Source organism: Podarcis melisellensis (assembly GCF_964234715.1).
Source record: "Podarcis melisellensis genome assembly, chromosome: 6".
In the NCBI taxonomy this organism is placed as follows: domain Eukaryota; kingdom Metazoa; phylum Chordata; class Lepidosauria; order Squamata; family Lacertidae; genus Podarcis; species Podarcis melisellensis.
The window spans coordinates 59,437,983-59,452,220 of NC_138538.1; the positions used below are offsets into that span (position 1 = coordinate 59,437,983).

Consider the following 14,238-nt stretch of genomic DNA (forward strand, 5'->3'; position numbering starts at 1 on the left):
AGCCCTTGGTGCCTCAGTTTTTGAACGTTTCGGAACTCGAACGGTTTTCTGAAATGGATTATGTTTGAGAACCAAGGTACCACTGTACTTAGCTTTAGAAGCTTAAAAAACGGAATGAATAGGAAGTAACTGACTAGGATAAAAATGGCGGTATGGAAGAGGTAAAAAGATAACAAAAGACCAGGCCCTCCAGGCTGCAACTCAGAGTGGCAGAGAACAGGAAAGAGTGAGACTTTTCTTCGTCTGCAGTATTGGATATTCTACATAGGAATAGCTGATCAATGCATGATAATAAGGCTTGATCAGTTGATTAACAATGGGAAAAGAAAACAGTTCTAAATGCAGAGAGCAGGGGCAATATAACAAATAAAACAATCCCCATTTGAGACAGAACAGCAGCTGCTGCCTAAACCCTAAAAATGCTAAGTGGCATTCCTGCAGGTGGATTCCTCAAGGTTGCCAGTGTTTTTAGTCTGAGAAAAGGTGCTTCCTCAGAGTGAAGCACTGTGTGGGGGGTGGCAGTTCTACAGTTCTCTTCTATAACATTTTAAATAGCATTTATTTGCCATAACAATCCATAATGGGACCACAGAGGGGAAGGATTACAGCTCCCTTACCCTATGCCACAATTCTGATGCAGATCAGTAGCTGCTTATGGCCGCTACTAATTTCATTAATATCATAACTTCCAGTTTGGGTCTTAAATTTGAGGAAGAGGGCAGATGAGTAAAACCAGGGTCCAGAAATGACTTCCAGGTGAAAGTTGTCTCAGGTTGTTATGAGTGTGGCTTTTACAAACAGGAATGTTTATATCCAAACCTACCCACTCCCAAATTCCAAAATTCAGCAGGATCCCTACTTTACGAAGGGACGTGGGTGGTGCTGTGGGTTAAACCACAGAGCCTAGGACTTGCCAATGAGGTCAGTGGTTCAAATCCCTGCGACGGGGTGAGCTCCTGTCGCTTGGTCCCTGCTCCTGCCAACCTAGCAGTTCAAAAGCATGTCAAAGTACAAGTAGATAAATAGGTACCACTCCGGCGGGAAGGTGAATGGTGTTTCTGTGCCCTGCTCTGATTCGCAAGAAGCGGCTTAGTCATGCTGGCCACATGACCCAGAAGCTGTACACCGGCTCCCTCCACCAATAAAGCGAGATGAACACCGCAACCCCAGAGTCAGTCACGACTGGACCTAATGGTCAGGGGCCCCTTTACCTTTTACCCTACTTTAAGGGGTCTGGAAAGCTTTTATTTTCCTATTGGTTTATTTTATTTCCTTACTTTCAACAACAAACATTGAAATGTACTTGTTTTAGGTGCCCCTTAGTGTTGACTTTCAAACAAAATATATAGCAAAAAATCATGTTTGTACAGTTTCATAATTTCATTTCATTCCAGTGCTGGTCTCCTGAAAACAAGGGAGAAATATTTTTTTGGTGCTGTGTGGGGATGCTGTGGCCTCCCAGTTGTCACCTGACAACTGACGACACTGGCTAGGCTGATGGCATTTGGAGCCCAAAAGTACTTGGGTGGCCAAAGATTCCTCATCCCTGATTTAGACATTCTGATAAAAGTTACCTTTAATAACAAGTAGCAAAGAAAGTTGTCAGTGAAAATGAGAGAGATTACGGTATTTTCTGTACCTTTATATCATTTGATTATCATGTTGGTTTCTGTAACAATACCAACTGAAGCTACAGTTCAATATGTATTTACATGAGAAAGCTGCATGGGGCTTAGTTCCAAGCTGTTTTAAGGTTTATTTGCAATGTAAATTGCCACTTCACACATCAGTCCAGATTAATTTTAAACATATCATATGTTATTCTGCTGTTCTGATATCTACACTGGTTATTCTGCTCTCATCATGATGTCTAGCAAATAAACTTTGCAGGAGTCTTCAGTGATATTCATTTTAGAGAGTATCCAAAAGTCTCTGGCAGACAAGGGTTAACAGTCTCGGTCTTCCCTCTTTGTGCAGACATGAATAAATTAGCATCCTGAGTGTAGAACATTCCCTTTTACAGTAGGTGGTGTTCTTGTTACACTTTCATACATGGCAGGCTAATTAACTATCTGAAAGAGAACATCGTTAACATTATTTCTCCTACCTCTGCTTAAAACATTTCAACATTTTAATGTGCCCAAGCAATTCAATTATATTTAAAATGAACAGCTTAACCACAGTTTTCTTCTATAATGACATTCAGAACAGAGTTCACACTTTACTCTGGACACAGACAAAATTTCATAGAAGGGTGGGGGAGCCTATATTTAATTCATTATATTTAGCTAACATTTTCAAACTTACAAATGGGTCTTTTTCCTGTTCTGAAGGTGTTTGATGGTTGCAAAAGTATTCTTTCCCATGGATCTCTACTTTGAAAGGGGGGGGGGAAATGACAAGATATTTGGAGTTGCATTCTTTTTTCTTTTCCGAAAGTATATTGTAAGCATTCTTAGTGCTTTGGGAAGAAAAAACAAACAAAGGCTCCTTGTTTCCTGCCTAGTCAAAATATCTGAAGTTAAAGCACCAGTGAGACAAAATGGGATAGTAATTATTCTCTTTCTTTCTTTCTTTCTTTCTTTCTACTGCCCTCCATCCGCAGATATCCGGGAGGTTCACAACATAAAAATGCAACATAAAAGCACAAAATACATGATAAAAACAAGAACAAAAAACCCTACAAACCGGTAACCCCTCCCTCCCCCTCCAATGCTAAGTATTATCACATTGTGGTGCTTCATTAATGTTATCAACAACTGAGTACATTGTGGCTTGGCTGTAGGGCAACATGGTTTTAATTTCAATTTTGCATCTGTAGCAAAAGGGAAACACACAACATACACATACTCCCTTTGTATCACACACACGGAATGGGGATGGACTTAAAAAATTAATGGGATATGAATTAAAACAAACAAATTTGATGGTTGCTTTTTCATGCTTACAGCTACCTGTGGAACTCATTGCCAAGGGACATTATGAAGTGTAGTAGGATACACGCCTTCAAAACTTCTGCATATCCCTCCAAAACATGTATCAATCCTTAGCAAAGGTGACAGCAGGGGCTGGTACTGAGAAACACATCTTCAATTATTTGTATGATGCCGATGACTGTGTGGCATTTAAATCACTTTCCAAAAAAAATTAAGTAATTCCGTATTGGGTCAGCATAGCCTTGTGTTTATATATGTATAACAAAAATATATACAGTATGTGGCTGTGCATTATAGAAGTCTGAGCAAGTCCCACACACCCCTCACAAACACAGCACCCCAGTCTAAAAAACACACCGTAGAGGAACTTTGCCTGGGGAGGGGAGCAGTGGTGCTTCTCTTCCAGTATTTAATATCACAACAACCCTGTGGGGTGGGCCATGTTGAGAAATAGTAACTGCAGCAAAGCACCTCTGGGAGGCACAGGCCAGGTGTTAAACCTTTCCAGTAGTCCAAGCCCTAGAGGGGGACCACAACCATGCATGTATCCCTCCCTGTAAACCCACAACCGCACCTCATGCCACAAATACCCAAACACCCGACAACACACACCCTTCGAAACCCCAGACATTGAAACACCCACACCACCGCTCAGCAACGGAACAGGTCACCTCTGTACCAGGGATGCTTCCAAAGTGAGCCTGGGAAGCTGGGCTGATTCTAATGATTACATATCTGCGGACTAAATAACCTTCTGTGATATATTTCCAGGCTTTTCTGGCCTACTTCAGTGCTTTGAGGCTGCCTGTCGCCTGACACATCCAAAATGGCCTCTCTCTCGCCTCCTTGGCCTGCTCTGCCCTTTACCCTCAGGGATTGTGGGCTTTGGTTTTGGCCTTCTGCCTAGGCTAGGAAGCCTGTCGTATTTGGCTTCTGCCTCTGTTCTGCTGAGGGTATGAGGAGAGGCAGCCGCGTTGGTGCCGGCGTCGGAGAAGGGGCCCAGGCCAGATTCAATGCCACAAAGGCCCACAGCCAGCAATTTTGTGGCAGAAAGGATTATTCGAGGAGTTCGCGAAGGGGGACAGAGACTCTGCGCAGAACACCAGGCACTTAAATGCAGGTAGACTTGGACTTTTAAAGTTATTTAAGTATATTAAATAGGAACACAGTTGATTTATTATTAGTGCATAGCCTGGCATGGTTGTGGCCTAGTCATTCTGCAAGGCCGAGGCCTAGTGATAAGGCAGAGCCGCTAGTGGGGTCTTTTTGTTGGAAACAGGGATATACAGAAAAACCACAAAGGGATCAAGATTTATCTGCTGTTCCTCCTTTGGCAAAATATTTACTTGAAAAGTGTAATTGTTGAACGGTGTGTTAGCAAGTGTTAGCAAGATTTCAAAACAAACCATGCACCAACAGAGCATTTCACCACACACACACCCCTCTACTGATGAACTAACAACACATTACCTTAAATGCATAGTGTGCAGAGCCATAAGCAGTGTTTTTAAATTAGTATTTTTTTTGGGGGGGGGAGGTTTTCATTACATATGAAGTTCACAGAGAGGTCCCAGCTGCAGTCCCTCAAAATCAGTCCTTTTACAGAAAAAAGGTTCCCAGTAACACTGCTAATGTACAGCTACTGTGTATGCTTAGAAGTCTCCTGTCATCATTCTATACACTCATATAAGATATAAGTTTATTTCAATTCCAAAGTATCTGTGGCACAGTTAGTACAAATCACTCTTTTCGTTTGCTTAGTATTGGTCTGCCTTGAAGGAGTTCAACAAAGGGCATCGAAAACTGATAAACTATCAATAGAAGCTGGAAAAATTAGCAGTTGCCACTAGTAATTCTCAGTTAAGGCTATTAAAACAGCAAATAGTCATATACTAGATACAACAGAAAAAGCAAATGTAGTATTCATCCTTTTTTGTGGGGGGGACTCAAGTTCTCTTTTCTGTACATAAGGTTAATTAATAACATGCAGAAGCTCATAGTTTATGTAGGAAAATATTGTAGACATTTATTAGTATGCTAATAGAGAGCTACCTTCATCAAATTAAATAACAGACAGCAATGTTGTATCAGATAGGGTAACTGAATTATCTTCTATTTACTGACAGGCAGATTCTGGAAACCATACAGATTAGCTTTTATAGTACTTTCAGTGTGTCTGAACAAAATATCCTATTTCTCTTCTTTCCCTTAGCTGGTATTTCCTTTCAGTTACATCCCTTTCATCTGTAGCCATAAGACAGGCCTAATACTAGGTGGCCCTTGGCAGCAGATGTTTGTAGTGGTGATGAATAAAAAGTTACTGTTTTGGGTTGGTATATTTGTTTGTTTGTCTTCATTCACAATAATCATTTACTGTACTTGGAAACAACAGCAGTAGAAATAGCACAGAGAAGCCATATTGGTCTGTGTTAGCTGGGTGGGTTATATAGCGACCAGAGCAAATTCTGTCATGCGGAAGGATGTTGTGAAGATTCACTTGATCTGAAAGTTTGCTCACTTCCATGTACAGTAGTCTTGTTTACATGTGTCTTGATTTCTTGGTCATGGAATCTCTTTAGTATAGATTCTTTGCCTCAGTTTTTCCTATCTATAAAATGGGTAAATGTTTTCTAAATGCTCACTTTAATAATATACTGCACATATGTGACTTTGACATATGACTTGGCATGGAGTATACAATGACAATTTCTTATTTCTTACTTTGTGCTTCTGATATTGTTTGAGCCTGAGTTCTCTTAGGGTGATATATTTGACTTGTTGCATCATATAGTGCTTGATGGGATGGGAAAAATGGATCCTTTGGAACAGATAACATGCCTACTGCAAACTCACTATTCTACACTGAGTCTACTGAGTGCTTGCTAGACCTTATCTTGAGTAAAGTATTTAATTTTTAGGAACACAAGTATTTATGTTTATGGTGTGGGCATCAGAAATTTCAAGCTGCAAAATTCTGGTTTTCCTTATAGATCCTTAGAATGTATTTATGATAAGTTAAAAACATGTCAATATTTGCCATTTTTTAGACTGTTTTCAGTATTACAATAACGGTCCACTGAAAATATCTCAAGATGCTGAGGATACTATTTTAATACACATGACATATGCACACTAAAAACATCAGATTCTCTTGCGGTTCTTTAGTGGCCTTCTTTTCAAACTGTCCTTTGTCACTGAAAAGTGAAGCCTTGCTTTATTATCAGTTCTGTAGGGTTGTATTACACCCTTTGGCTATGCCAAGTTCACACGTTTTCTTCTTACTGTAATCCCCCAGAGGTCACAGTAAAGGTCAGGGTAGAACATAAATGATACTTTGTGGTCTAACATTCACACAGTAATCAACTCATAAATCCTGGTCATACTGTAATGAGAGTGTAAGCGATAAGGAAATGTAGAGACTGAGTCTTCATGAAGGAATAATGCTGAAAAGATAAGTAAGCAATTAATGTTATTGTTAAATGTACTGCAAGTTGGGGAAAGCATTCTTATTTCTCTGTTTTAGTATTTCTCTGTTTCTAATATTTGGCAAGTATCTGTCTGAGTGACTATATTAATGTGAGCATGTTAATTTATTGGTCATACCTAAAAACATATTATTGTTTGGAAAATGGCATTTGATGAAAGGACACTTTTTCAGTGGTAGACCGTATTCTTAGCATGAAGGTCTCTGGTTCAATCCTGGACATCTCCTGTTAGGCAGTGGAAGGTTCAAATTCAAAACCCTAGAGAGCTGCTTCCAGTCATATAGACAATGCTGCATGAGATGGAGCAATGGTCTGACTTGGTACAAGGCAGCTCCTTATGAAAATGACTTTCTATTCACAAGTAATGAGTGATTCCCCATTTATGGCTGTCATGTATTAGTTCCTCGATAAAACACATCAAATCCCCCATTTATAGCTGAATGGAATGGGCACAACCATCTTCCATGAGAACTTGCAGGGAAACCTGGGTAAGAACAAACATTTAACAACCATCAAACTCATAGAATCATAGAATCATAGAGTTGGAAGAGACCACAAGGGCCATCGAGTCCAACCCCCTGCCAAGCAGGAAACACCATCAGAGCACTCCTGACATATGGTTGTCAAGCCTCTGCTTAAAGACCTCCAAAGAAGGAGACTCCACCACACTCCTTGGCAGCAAATCCCACTGTCGAACAGCTCTTGCTGTCAGGAAGTTCTTCCTAATGTTTAGGTGGAATCTTCTTTCTTGTAGTTTGGATCCATTGCTCTGTGTCCGCTTCTCTGAAGCAGCAAAAAACAACCTTTCTCCCTCCTCTATGTGACATCCTTTTATATATTTGAACATGGCTATCATATCACCCCTTAACCTCCTCTTCTCCAGGCTAAACATGCCCAGCTCCCTTAGCTGTTCCTCATAAGGCATCGTTTCCAGGCCTTTGACCATTTTGGTTGCCCTCCTCTGAACACGTTCCAGTTTGTCAGTGTCCTTCTTGAACTGTGGTGCCCAGAACTGGACACAGTACTCCAGGTGAGGTCTGACCAGAGCAGAATACAGTGGCACTATTACTTCCCTTGATCTAGATGCTATACTCCTATTGATGCAGCCCAGAATTGCATTGGCTTTTTTGGCTGCCGCGTCACACTGTTGGCTCATGTCAAGTTTGTGGTCAACCAAGACTCCTAGATCCTTTTCACATGTACTGCTCTCAAGCCAGGTGTCACCCATCTTGTATTTGTGCCTCTCATATTTTGCCCAAGTGCAATACTTTACATTTCTCCCTGTTAAAATTCATCTTGTTTGTTTTGGCCCAGTTCTCTAATCTGTCAAGGTCGTTTTGAAGTGTGATCCTGTCCTCTGGGGTGTTAGCCACCCCTCCCAGTTTGGTGTCATCTGCAATTTGATCAGGATGCCCTTGAGTCCATCATCCAAGTCGTTGATAAAGATGTTGAATAAGACCGGGCCCAAGACAGAACCCTGTGGCACCCCACTAGTCACTCTTCTCCAGGATGAAGAGGAACCATTGATGAGCACCCTTTGGGTTCGGTCAGTCAGCCAGTTACAAATCCACTGAGTGGTAGCATAGTCAAGACCGCATTTTTACCAGCTTCTTTACAAGAATATCATGGGGCACCTTGTCAAATGCCTTGCTGAAATCAAGGTAGGCTACATCCACTGCGTTCCCTTCATCTACCAGGGTTGTAATTCTGTCAAAAAACGAGATCAGGTTAGTCTGACATGACTTATTTTTCAGAAATCCATGCTGACTATTGGTGAACACAGCATTCCTTTCTAGGTGCTCATGGACTGTTTGCTTAATGGTCTGCTCCAGAATGTTCCCTGGTATTGATGTCAGACTGACTGGGCGGTAATTATTTGGGTCCTCTCTTTTCCCCTTTTTGAAAATAGGGACAACTCAACCATCACAATTTTTATTTTATCTAAAATATACATCCTACGCTGTTTCCAGAAAGTAAGCTTTTCTTATTAACAAACTCAGTTTGTCTCAAATGTTTAATTAGTCACCTAATGATATTTAAGATCATCTGCATTCACCCTTTAACATCTTTCTGCTTGTGATGTTTGGAGGGCAAGGGTACCAACCCTTGGCTATGTTACAACTTCATACCCTTAAACTCAACAGATCTTTCACTTGAGCAAATATTCCATGTTTTGTGGCATTATTTTATTCAGGATAAGTTAAGAGTAAACCAGTGGAATGTGATTATTTGTGGTCAGTTACATGCTTTTGACTGCTGTGATGGATTCTAAGTTCAATTTGATAGGATATTTACATTTACATTAATCTTTCACTATATATCTATATTCAGTTAGCTGGTGTATGAAATATTATGAGAGAGGCAGGCCCCTCTCTGTGTACTATATGAACCCTCCCTCCCTGTTCATAGGTATGAAAACTTGTGATAAATACATGCTAACGAATCTTGGCTAAAAATGGATGGTAGGCAAATGTTTCCCATATGCTTTCACCTTTCCTGTAGTGCCTCTTATGTCAGTCTAGTCTACTTGGAGGAAAGATATAATATATAGGTGATATATAGAGAGAATAAAAAAAACTTCCTTCATCTGAGAAGAATTTTCGCCCTGACCAATTAACTGATGTACAGATAATTGTCTCCAAGGTGTAGCATGGGTTGCCTGTGCCTGGGGCCATGGGGGGGGGGGGACAGGAGGGAGGGAAACAGACGATGTACACATGTGCATTCAGCTGGCTAATGGCATCCACATCACCCAGGAAATCACAGCTGCAGAGATAAAAAGAGTCACCCCGTTGTCTGGAGAGGTCACTTCCTGCTTCGCATGGAGAAGCCGTTTTCAACGGAGCCCAGCAATGGAAGCATGCAGCTGTATTGAGGCAGTACTGGGTGTTGAATTTTTGTACTCCCTAACAATTTTGCGCCTGGGGCAAAGCCCCACACTATGCCACTGCTCCCAGGTATTAATAAAAGAACTGAGCATGATTTACTACAACACAGGTTGTTGTGTTGTTGGCATCTATCTGTCTCGAGAGGCAATGGAGTGTGCTTCCAGGAGTGAAGTCAAACTGCTGTTTTAGCAGCACCAAAGTGACCTCCCCAGGGCACAAACCTGGGCAGTGTGTATGGAGGTCCTGGGCTGCCCAGATGACATGACCCCCTCTTGGCCTCACTGATGTGGTCCAAAGGAAAGCATAGCAATACATTTGGCACCAGCCTGACTGCAGGCATTGTTGGAAGGAGGTGTACAAGGTACCATTCAAGCATCTTAGGGACTCCAGTCCAGATTTGTGTAGGGTTTACTCCTTAGCCTTTGCTTCTCCAATGTAGGAACAGATTTATTAACATATGCTTAAAGACCAATCCAGACTGCCCCCCCCCATTTCATCAAATTATTAACACTTGACTTAGGGTTACTGAATAAAAACACCAGGCTATGAGAATCAGGGCTTGGGATCCCCATTATTGTTTAAGAATATGGAGACTATTCTGGAACAAAAAAGAAGCCTGTTGGGGTGAGGAGAAACCCCCTAATTTGCCTGATTTGGGAGAACTGAACATTTGCAACTGGCATTCTCTTGTCATTTCAGGGCGAGAGCACCATTTGACTCTTGCTCTCTGAATTATCCTAGAAGATTGGCCCACAGCCTTTACATTATTTCTTTTGCGTGTTATTTTTGTGGGTGAATCAGAGCCATGAGAAAGGAGAAAATGTGAGAACTTAGATTATCTGAAACAGTTTCCATCCTACTTTGGGAATCCTGCATAATGTATGGTGAAGAGACTATTGTTTCTGACACCTTTTAGTGGGTAATGATATCTCACACTTCTTAAATAGGCATAAACAGACTCTGAGGTAATTTAATGAACAATTGTTACATCTTCTACAACGGCTGTGAAGTTTGTTCCCTTACCTCCTCCCTCCCACAGCATTCTTTGAGTAATTCACATACCAAATGTATGCTTATGTAAAACAGCTTGTGCTATAGGCTGCCAGTACTTTTTCATATGACCTCTAGTGTAAAATGCAGTATGTCTGGCCTGAGTTATATTATTCTGTCAACATTTTGGTCTAAGCTTGAAGCAGCTCTCTGCACAGCTGGCACAGGAAAAGTGGACATCTGTGCAACTAGTCCAATAAACCAAGAAAAAATAATAGAAATTCAGTGGAATATTATTCTAGTCTTGGGGAATGAAAAGAATTTCTTGCTCTGCAAAACACACACAAATGCTGAGATTTCTTATTCACATACCTCCAGAAAGACTAAATCATAAATCAGCACCATGGAAAGGTGAGAAGTTTAATATGGCTTTTATTCCAAATGTAAACATATTCATTCATATGCCAAATAATGGGGATTAATTTAAAGAGCTTTAGTTTCCTAGGAGTTAAGGTAATTTATCCTGCATTAGGGATTAGTTGTACTTCATTATGTGATATCCCGCCCCCCCTTTATCACACTCTGCCACTTTTAAATAATACAAATAATAGCAGCAACCACTATTATCAATAGGCACAAACAGTCCTTTTTTAAAAAAAAAATGTTTAGGGGTATTCTCATTTTCCTACTCATATTGAAATACTGCCCCTCAATGAGGCCAAACTTAGATTCACAAAATGTTTAGGGGTATGCGTCCCCCCCCCCCCGAAAAAAAGCACTGGGCACAATACAATCAAAGAGATTTATGTTGCGACCTTATATCCATTTACCTGGGAATAAGCACAATTGAAAGCAGTTGGACTTACTTCTGATTAGTCCTATATGGTATTGCATGTAAAGCATTGTGTACAAATCGTTAAATGATAAGAAAGTGATTAGTAAATCCATAATAATAATAATAATAATAATAATGCTACCTACAGCAATGATCAGTCAGCGATTTCACAATAACACAAATGAAAAGAAATAGGAGTAAATGCCGGCTTTAAACAGAAAAAAAATCTAGCATCAAAAGTTTTCAGGCTGATTTTCGTTTACAAGTTTATAAAAGCATGGAAGTCATGGAGGTGCTGTAAGAGAGAAATGATTCTCTTTTTGTCTCAGAACATCGAATCATTCAAAGAAACCAGTGGCACAGTTTTCAGAACAAATAAAGTGTTTCTTCTATGATAGATGCCACAGGTTGTTGTGAAAACCATTACTGTTAATGGTCTTTAAAAACTACCAATATATTACATAAATTAATTGAGGATAGTATCAATCTTCCTATTCATAGAGTGAATGCCCTGCTTACAGATGCACTAGGAAAAGGTAAAGGGACCATTAGGTCCAGTCGCAATTGACTCTGGGGTTGCGGCACTCATCTCGCTTTACTGGCCGAGGGAGCTGGTGTTTGTCCGCAGGCAGCTTCTGGGTCATGTGGCCAGCATGACTAAGCAGCTTCTGGCGAACCAGAGCAGCGCACGGAAATGCTGTTTACCTTCTTGCCATAACGGTACCTATTTATCTACTTGTACTGCATGCTTTCTAACTGCTATGTTGGCAGGAGCTGGGACCGAACAACAGAAGCTCACCCCGTCGTGGGGATTCGAACCGCCAACCTTCCAATCGGCAAGCCCTAGGCTTAACCCACACAGTGCCACCCGCATCCCACACAGATGCACTACTATCACACAAAAAGGAACCTTTCATCTGCGATGTGGAAATCCCTTAAAGAGGGGGAGGTTGCTGTTTGTAAACCACAGGATGTGATCCATCAACATTGCATTGCAAGTGCCGTTGCATTCAGTAAAAGTTCCATCTGAATAAACATGCTTAATATTGCATTGTAAGGCACAGTATGAAACTATGATATATATTTCAACCCAACCGGCCGTTAATTTCTTTTTCTTTTTTCTGGGAAAGATGGTGTGTGTTAAATGGTTAATTGAACAATGGTTCCCAAAAAGATTTCTTTCCAAAGATCAGAAATCATATTTTTGACAGGCTAATGATTGAGATTTCTTCAGCTGTAAATTCCAGAGCTCCTCTAGTCTTAATCAGATGAGTAAGAACAATTTAGTAAACTATTCCATGATATCTAACACAATATACCTAACACTTCCAACTCTGTGTCATCACTCACCCTGATGATTATCTGTATTTTAAAATTTAAATTTAATTTGTGAAATAATGTTTTTGATTTTAGCATTTTACGCCACCTTGACATTTTGTGATATGGCTGTATAGAAATATTTCTATAAATAAATAAAATATTCTATGGTTTGTATAAATGATTTCCATTGTCCTTGTTTCCCTCTTTTTCATTACAGTATTTATGCAGTTAAGCTATTAGAACCAATTTATTTTCAATGTTGACAGAAGTTGGTGAATATCGTCTTAATCCTTTCAAGTTTTCCATTTACGAAATTCAGTGGAGACTGTTTCAATTAGGGTCATCTGGTCACGTATCCCTTGATCCTTTGATCGCTAGAGCAGCAATACTGTGTCAGTAATCTGTAGGCCACCATTTGGGTTAATGAATCGGCTTGGCTTTAATTCTTGCCCAGATGTAATCTTTTATAGTTTTAATGATTCGGTCTAACATGAGTTCCAATTGAATGTAAACAGCTTCTTGGATATATGTGAAAATTCTCTTTTTAACATTTTGCCTCTGTTTCTAATTAATTGTAGAGCAATTAAATCGAACCCTGATCTGTTGGGATCAAGATTAAATCATAGAATGGACTGTGCTGCTTATATCTTTGGTGAGATCATTATTGTCAAGACTAATAGTAATCAGGAAAAGAGGAAAGAACCAATGTAGCAGGGGGAGGGGAACCATTCAATCCCATTTTATTTCGAATATTCTCTTCTCACTAGACATCTGGTTTGGCTTAATGCACAATCATAGTTTCTTTTATATAACAGCTTTACTGAGAGATCTCAAAGTACATATCTGCCAAAATAAATGTGAACTAGGTTACAGATATTTACATTATAGAGACATGCTGAAGGAAAGACAAGGTATATAAAATAAATGTCTATGGGTTTGCAAAATGGTTCTTTAAAAGTCAAGGAGGAAAAAGATAACTAGGAGAAATGTGGGGATAGGTGGATGTGTGAACAATTACACTTAAATAAATATAACAAAGCAACTCTGAATGGTAAGGGGGAAAGGGCCGGTCAACAGCCAGGATAAAGGGAAGTACAGGAATGTCCATCCAAAATAACATGGACAGTTGCAGGCGGAAGGGGGAACAGTGGGAGAGGGTGTTTGCCCTTCTGTGCTGCCTGTGGGTTTCCCATAGGCAGCTGGCCAGCTGCTTTGAGAAAGAGGATGCCAAACTAGATATGCCTTTGGTTCTGATCCATCAAAGTTCTTGCTATATCCTTAAACCTCTTCTGTTATTGTGCTATGGGGGCAGCACCTAAATTAGTTCAGAGCAGCAACAGATAACAAACACCGTTACTACTTGGAAAAGAGTTATTCATGCTTCACGTACTATACTTTATAAAAGGTTAAGGAGAATAATCTTAACATTAGTAAGGTAAGGTATAAATTTGCATGAACCTTACGGCAGAACTGAAATTGTATGGGTTAGATTTTTCCTCTATCTGTAACCTCAGCACCTTAGCAGATAATTGCTAATTTGCTGTTTACATTTTCCTTGAGTAAGTTGGGTAGGCCAAGGTCTCTGCTGGAAATACTGTAGGAGCCATCTGCTATCCCTTGCTGTCAAGGGCTGGGCAGCTACACAAACAAGCCAAGCAGTCTCTTAGGAGGCCGGGCTTTTAACAGTGCCAATAAAGCAGCATGCATTCTGAAAGATGTAACACGCACACACCTGACTCCCCTCAGTGCCACAAAGATGTTAAGCCACAATTTTTGCAAATTCA

General features: G+C 40.3%; 1 protein-coding gene and 1 long non-coding RNA gene across 7 annotated transcripts in view; one reads left to right on the forward strand and one right to left on the reverse strand.

Moving 5' to 3' along the window:
- The window catches only part of NFIA (nuclear factor I A), a 420,964-nt gene that overhangs the window by 60,227 nt on the left and 346,499 nt on the right, over positions 1 to 14,238 (forward strand). The window contains exon 1 of one of the 6 annotated variants that reach the window (XM_081915822.1): positions 3,926 to 4,056. The exons of the other annotated variants lie outside the window; for them this stretch is intronic. Coding sequence (XP_081771948.1) covers positions 4,051 to 4,056 — 6 coding nt within the window. The 5' untranslated portion in view covers positions 3,926 to 4,050. Of the gene's footprint in view, positions 1 to 3,925; positions 4,057 to 14,238 lie in introns of those variants that run through there. 6 annotated transcript variants of the gene reach the window in all.
- Positions 1,755 to 3,744, reverse strand: LOC309372366. The gene is made up of 3 exons (XR_014169459.1): positions 3,608 to 3,744; positions 2,308 to 2,372; positions 1,755 to 2,072 (listed from the first exon to the last, which is right to left on the reverse strand). It is a non-coding gene; the product is annotated as an uncharacterized lncRNA (long non-coding RNA).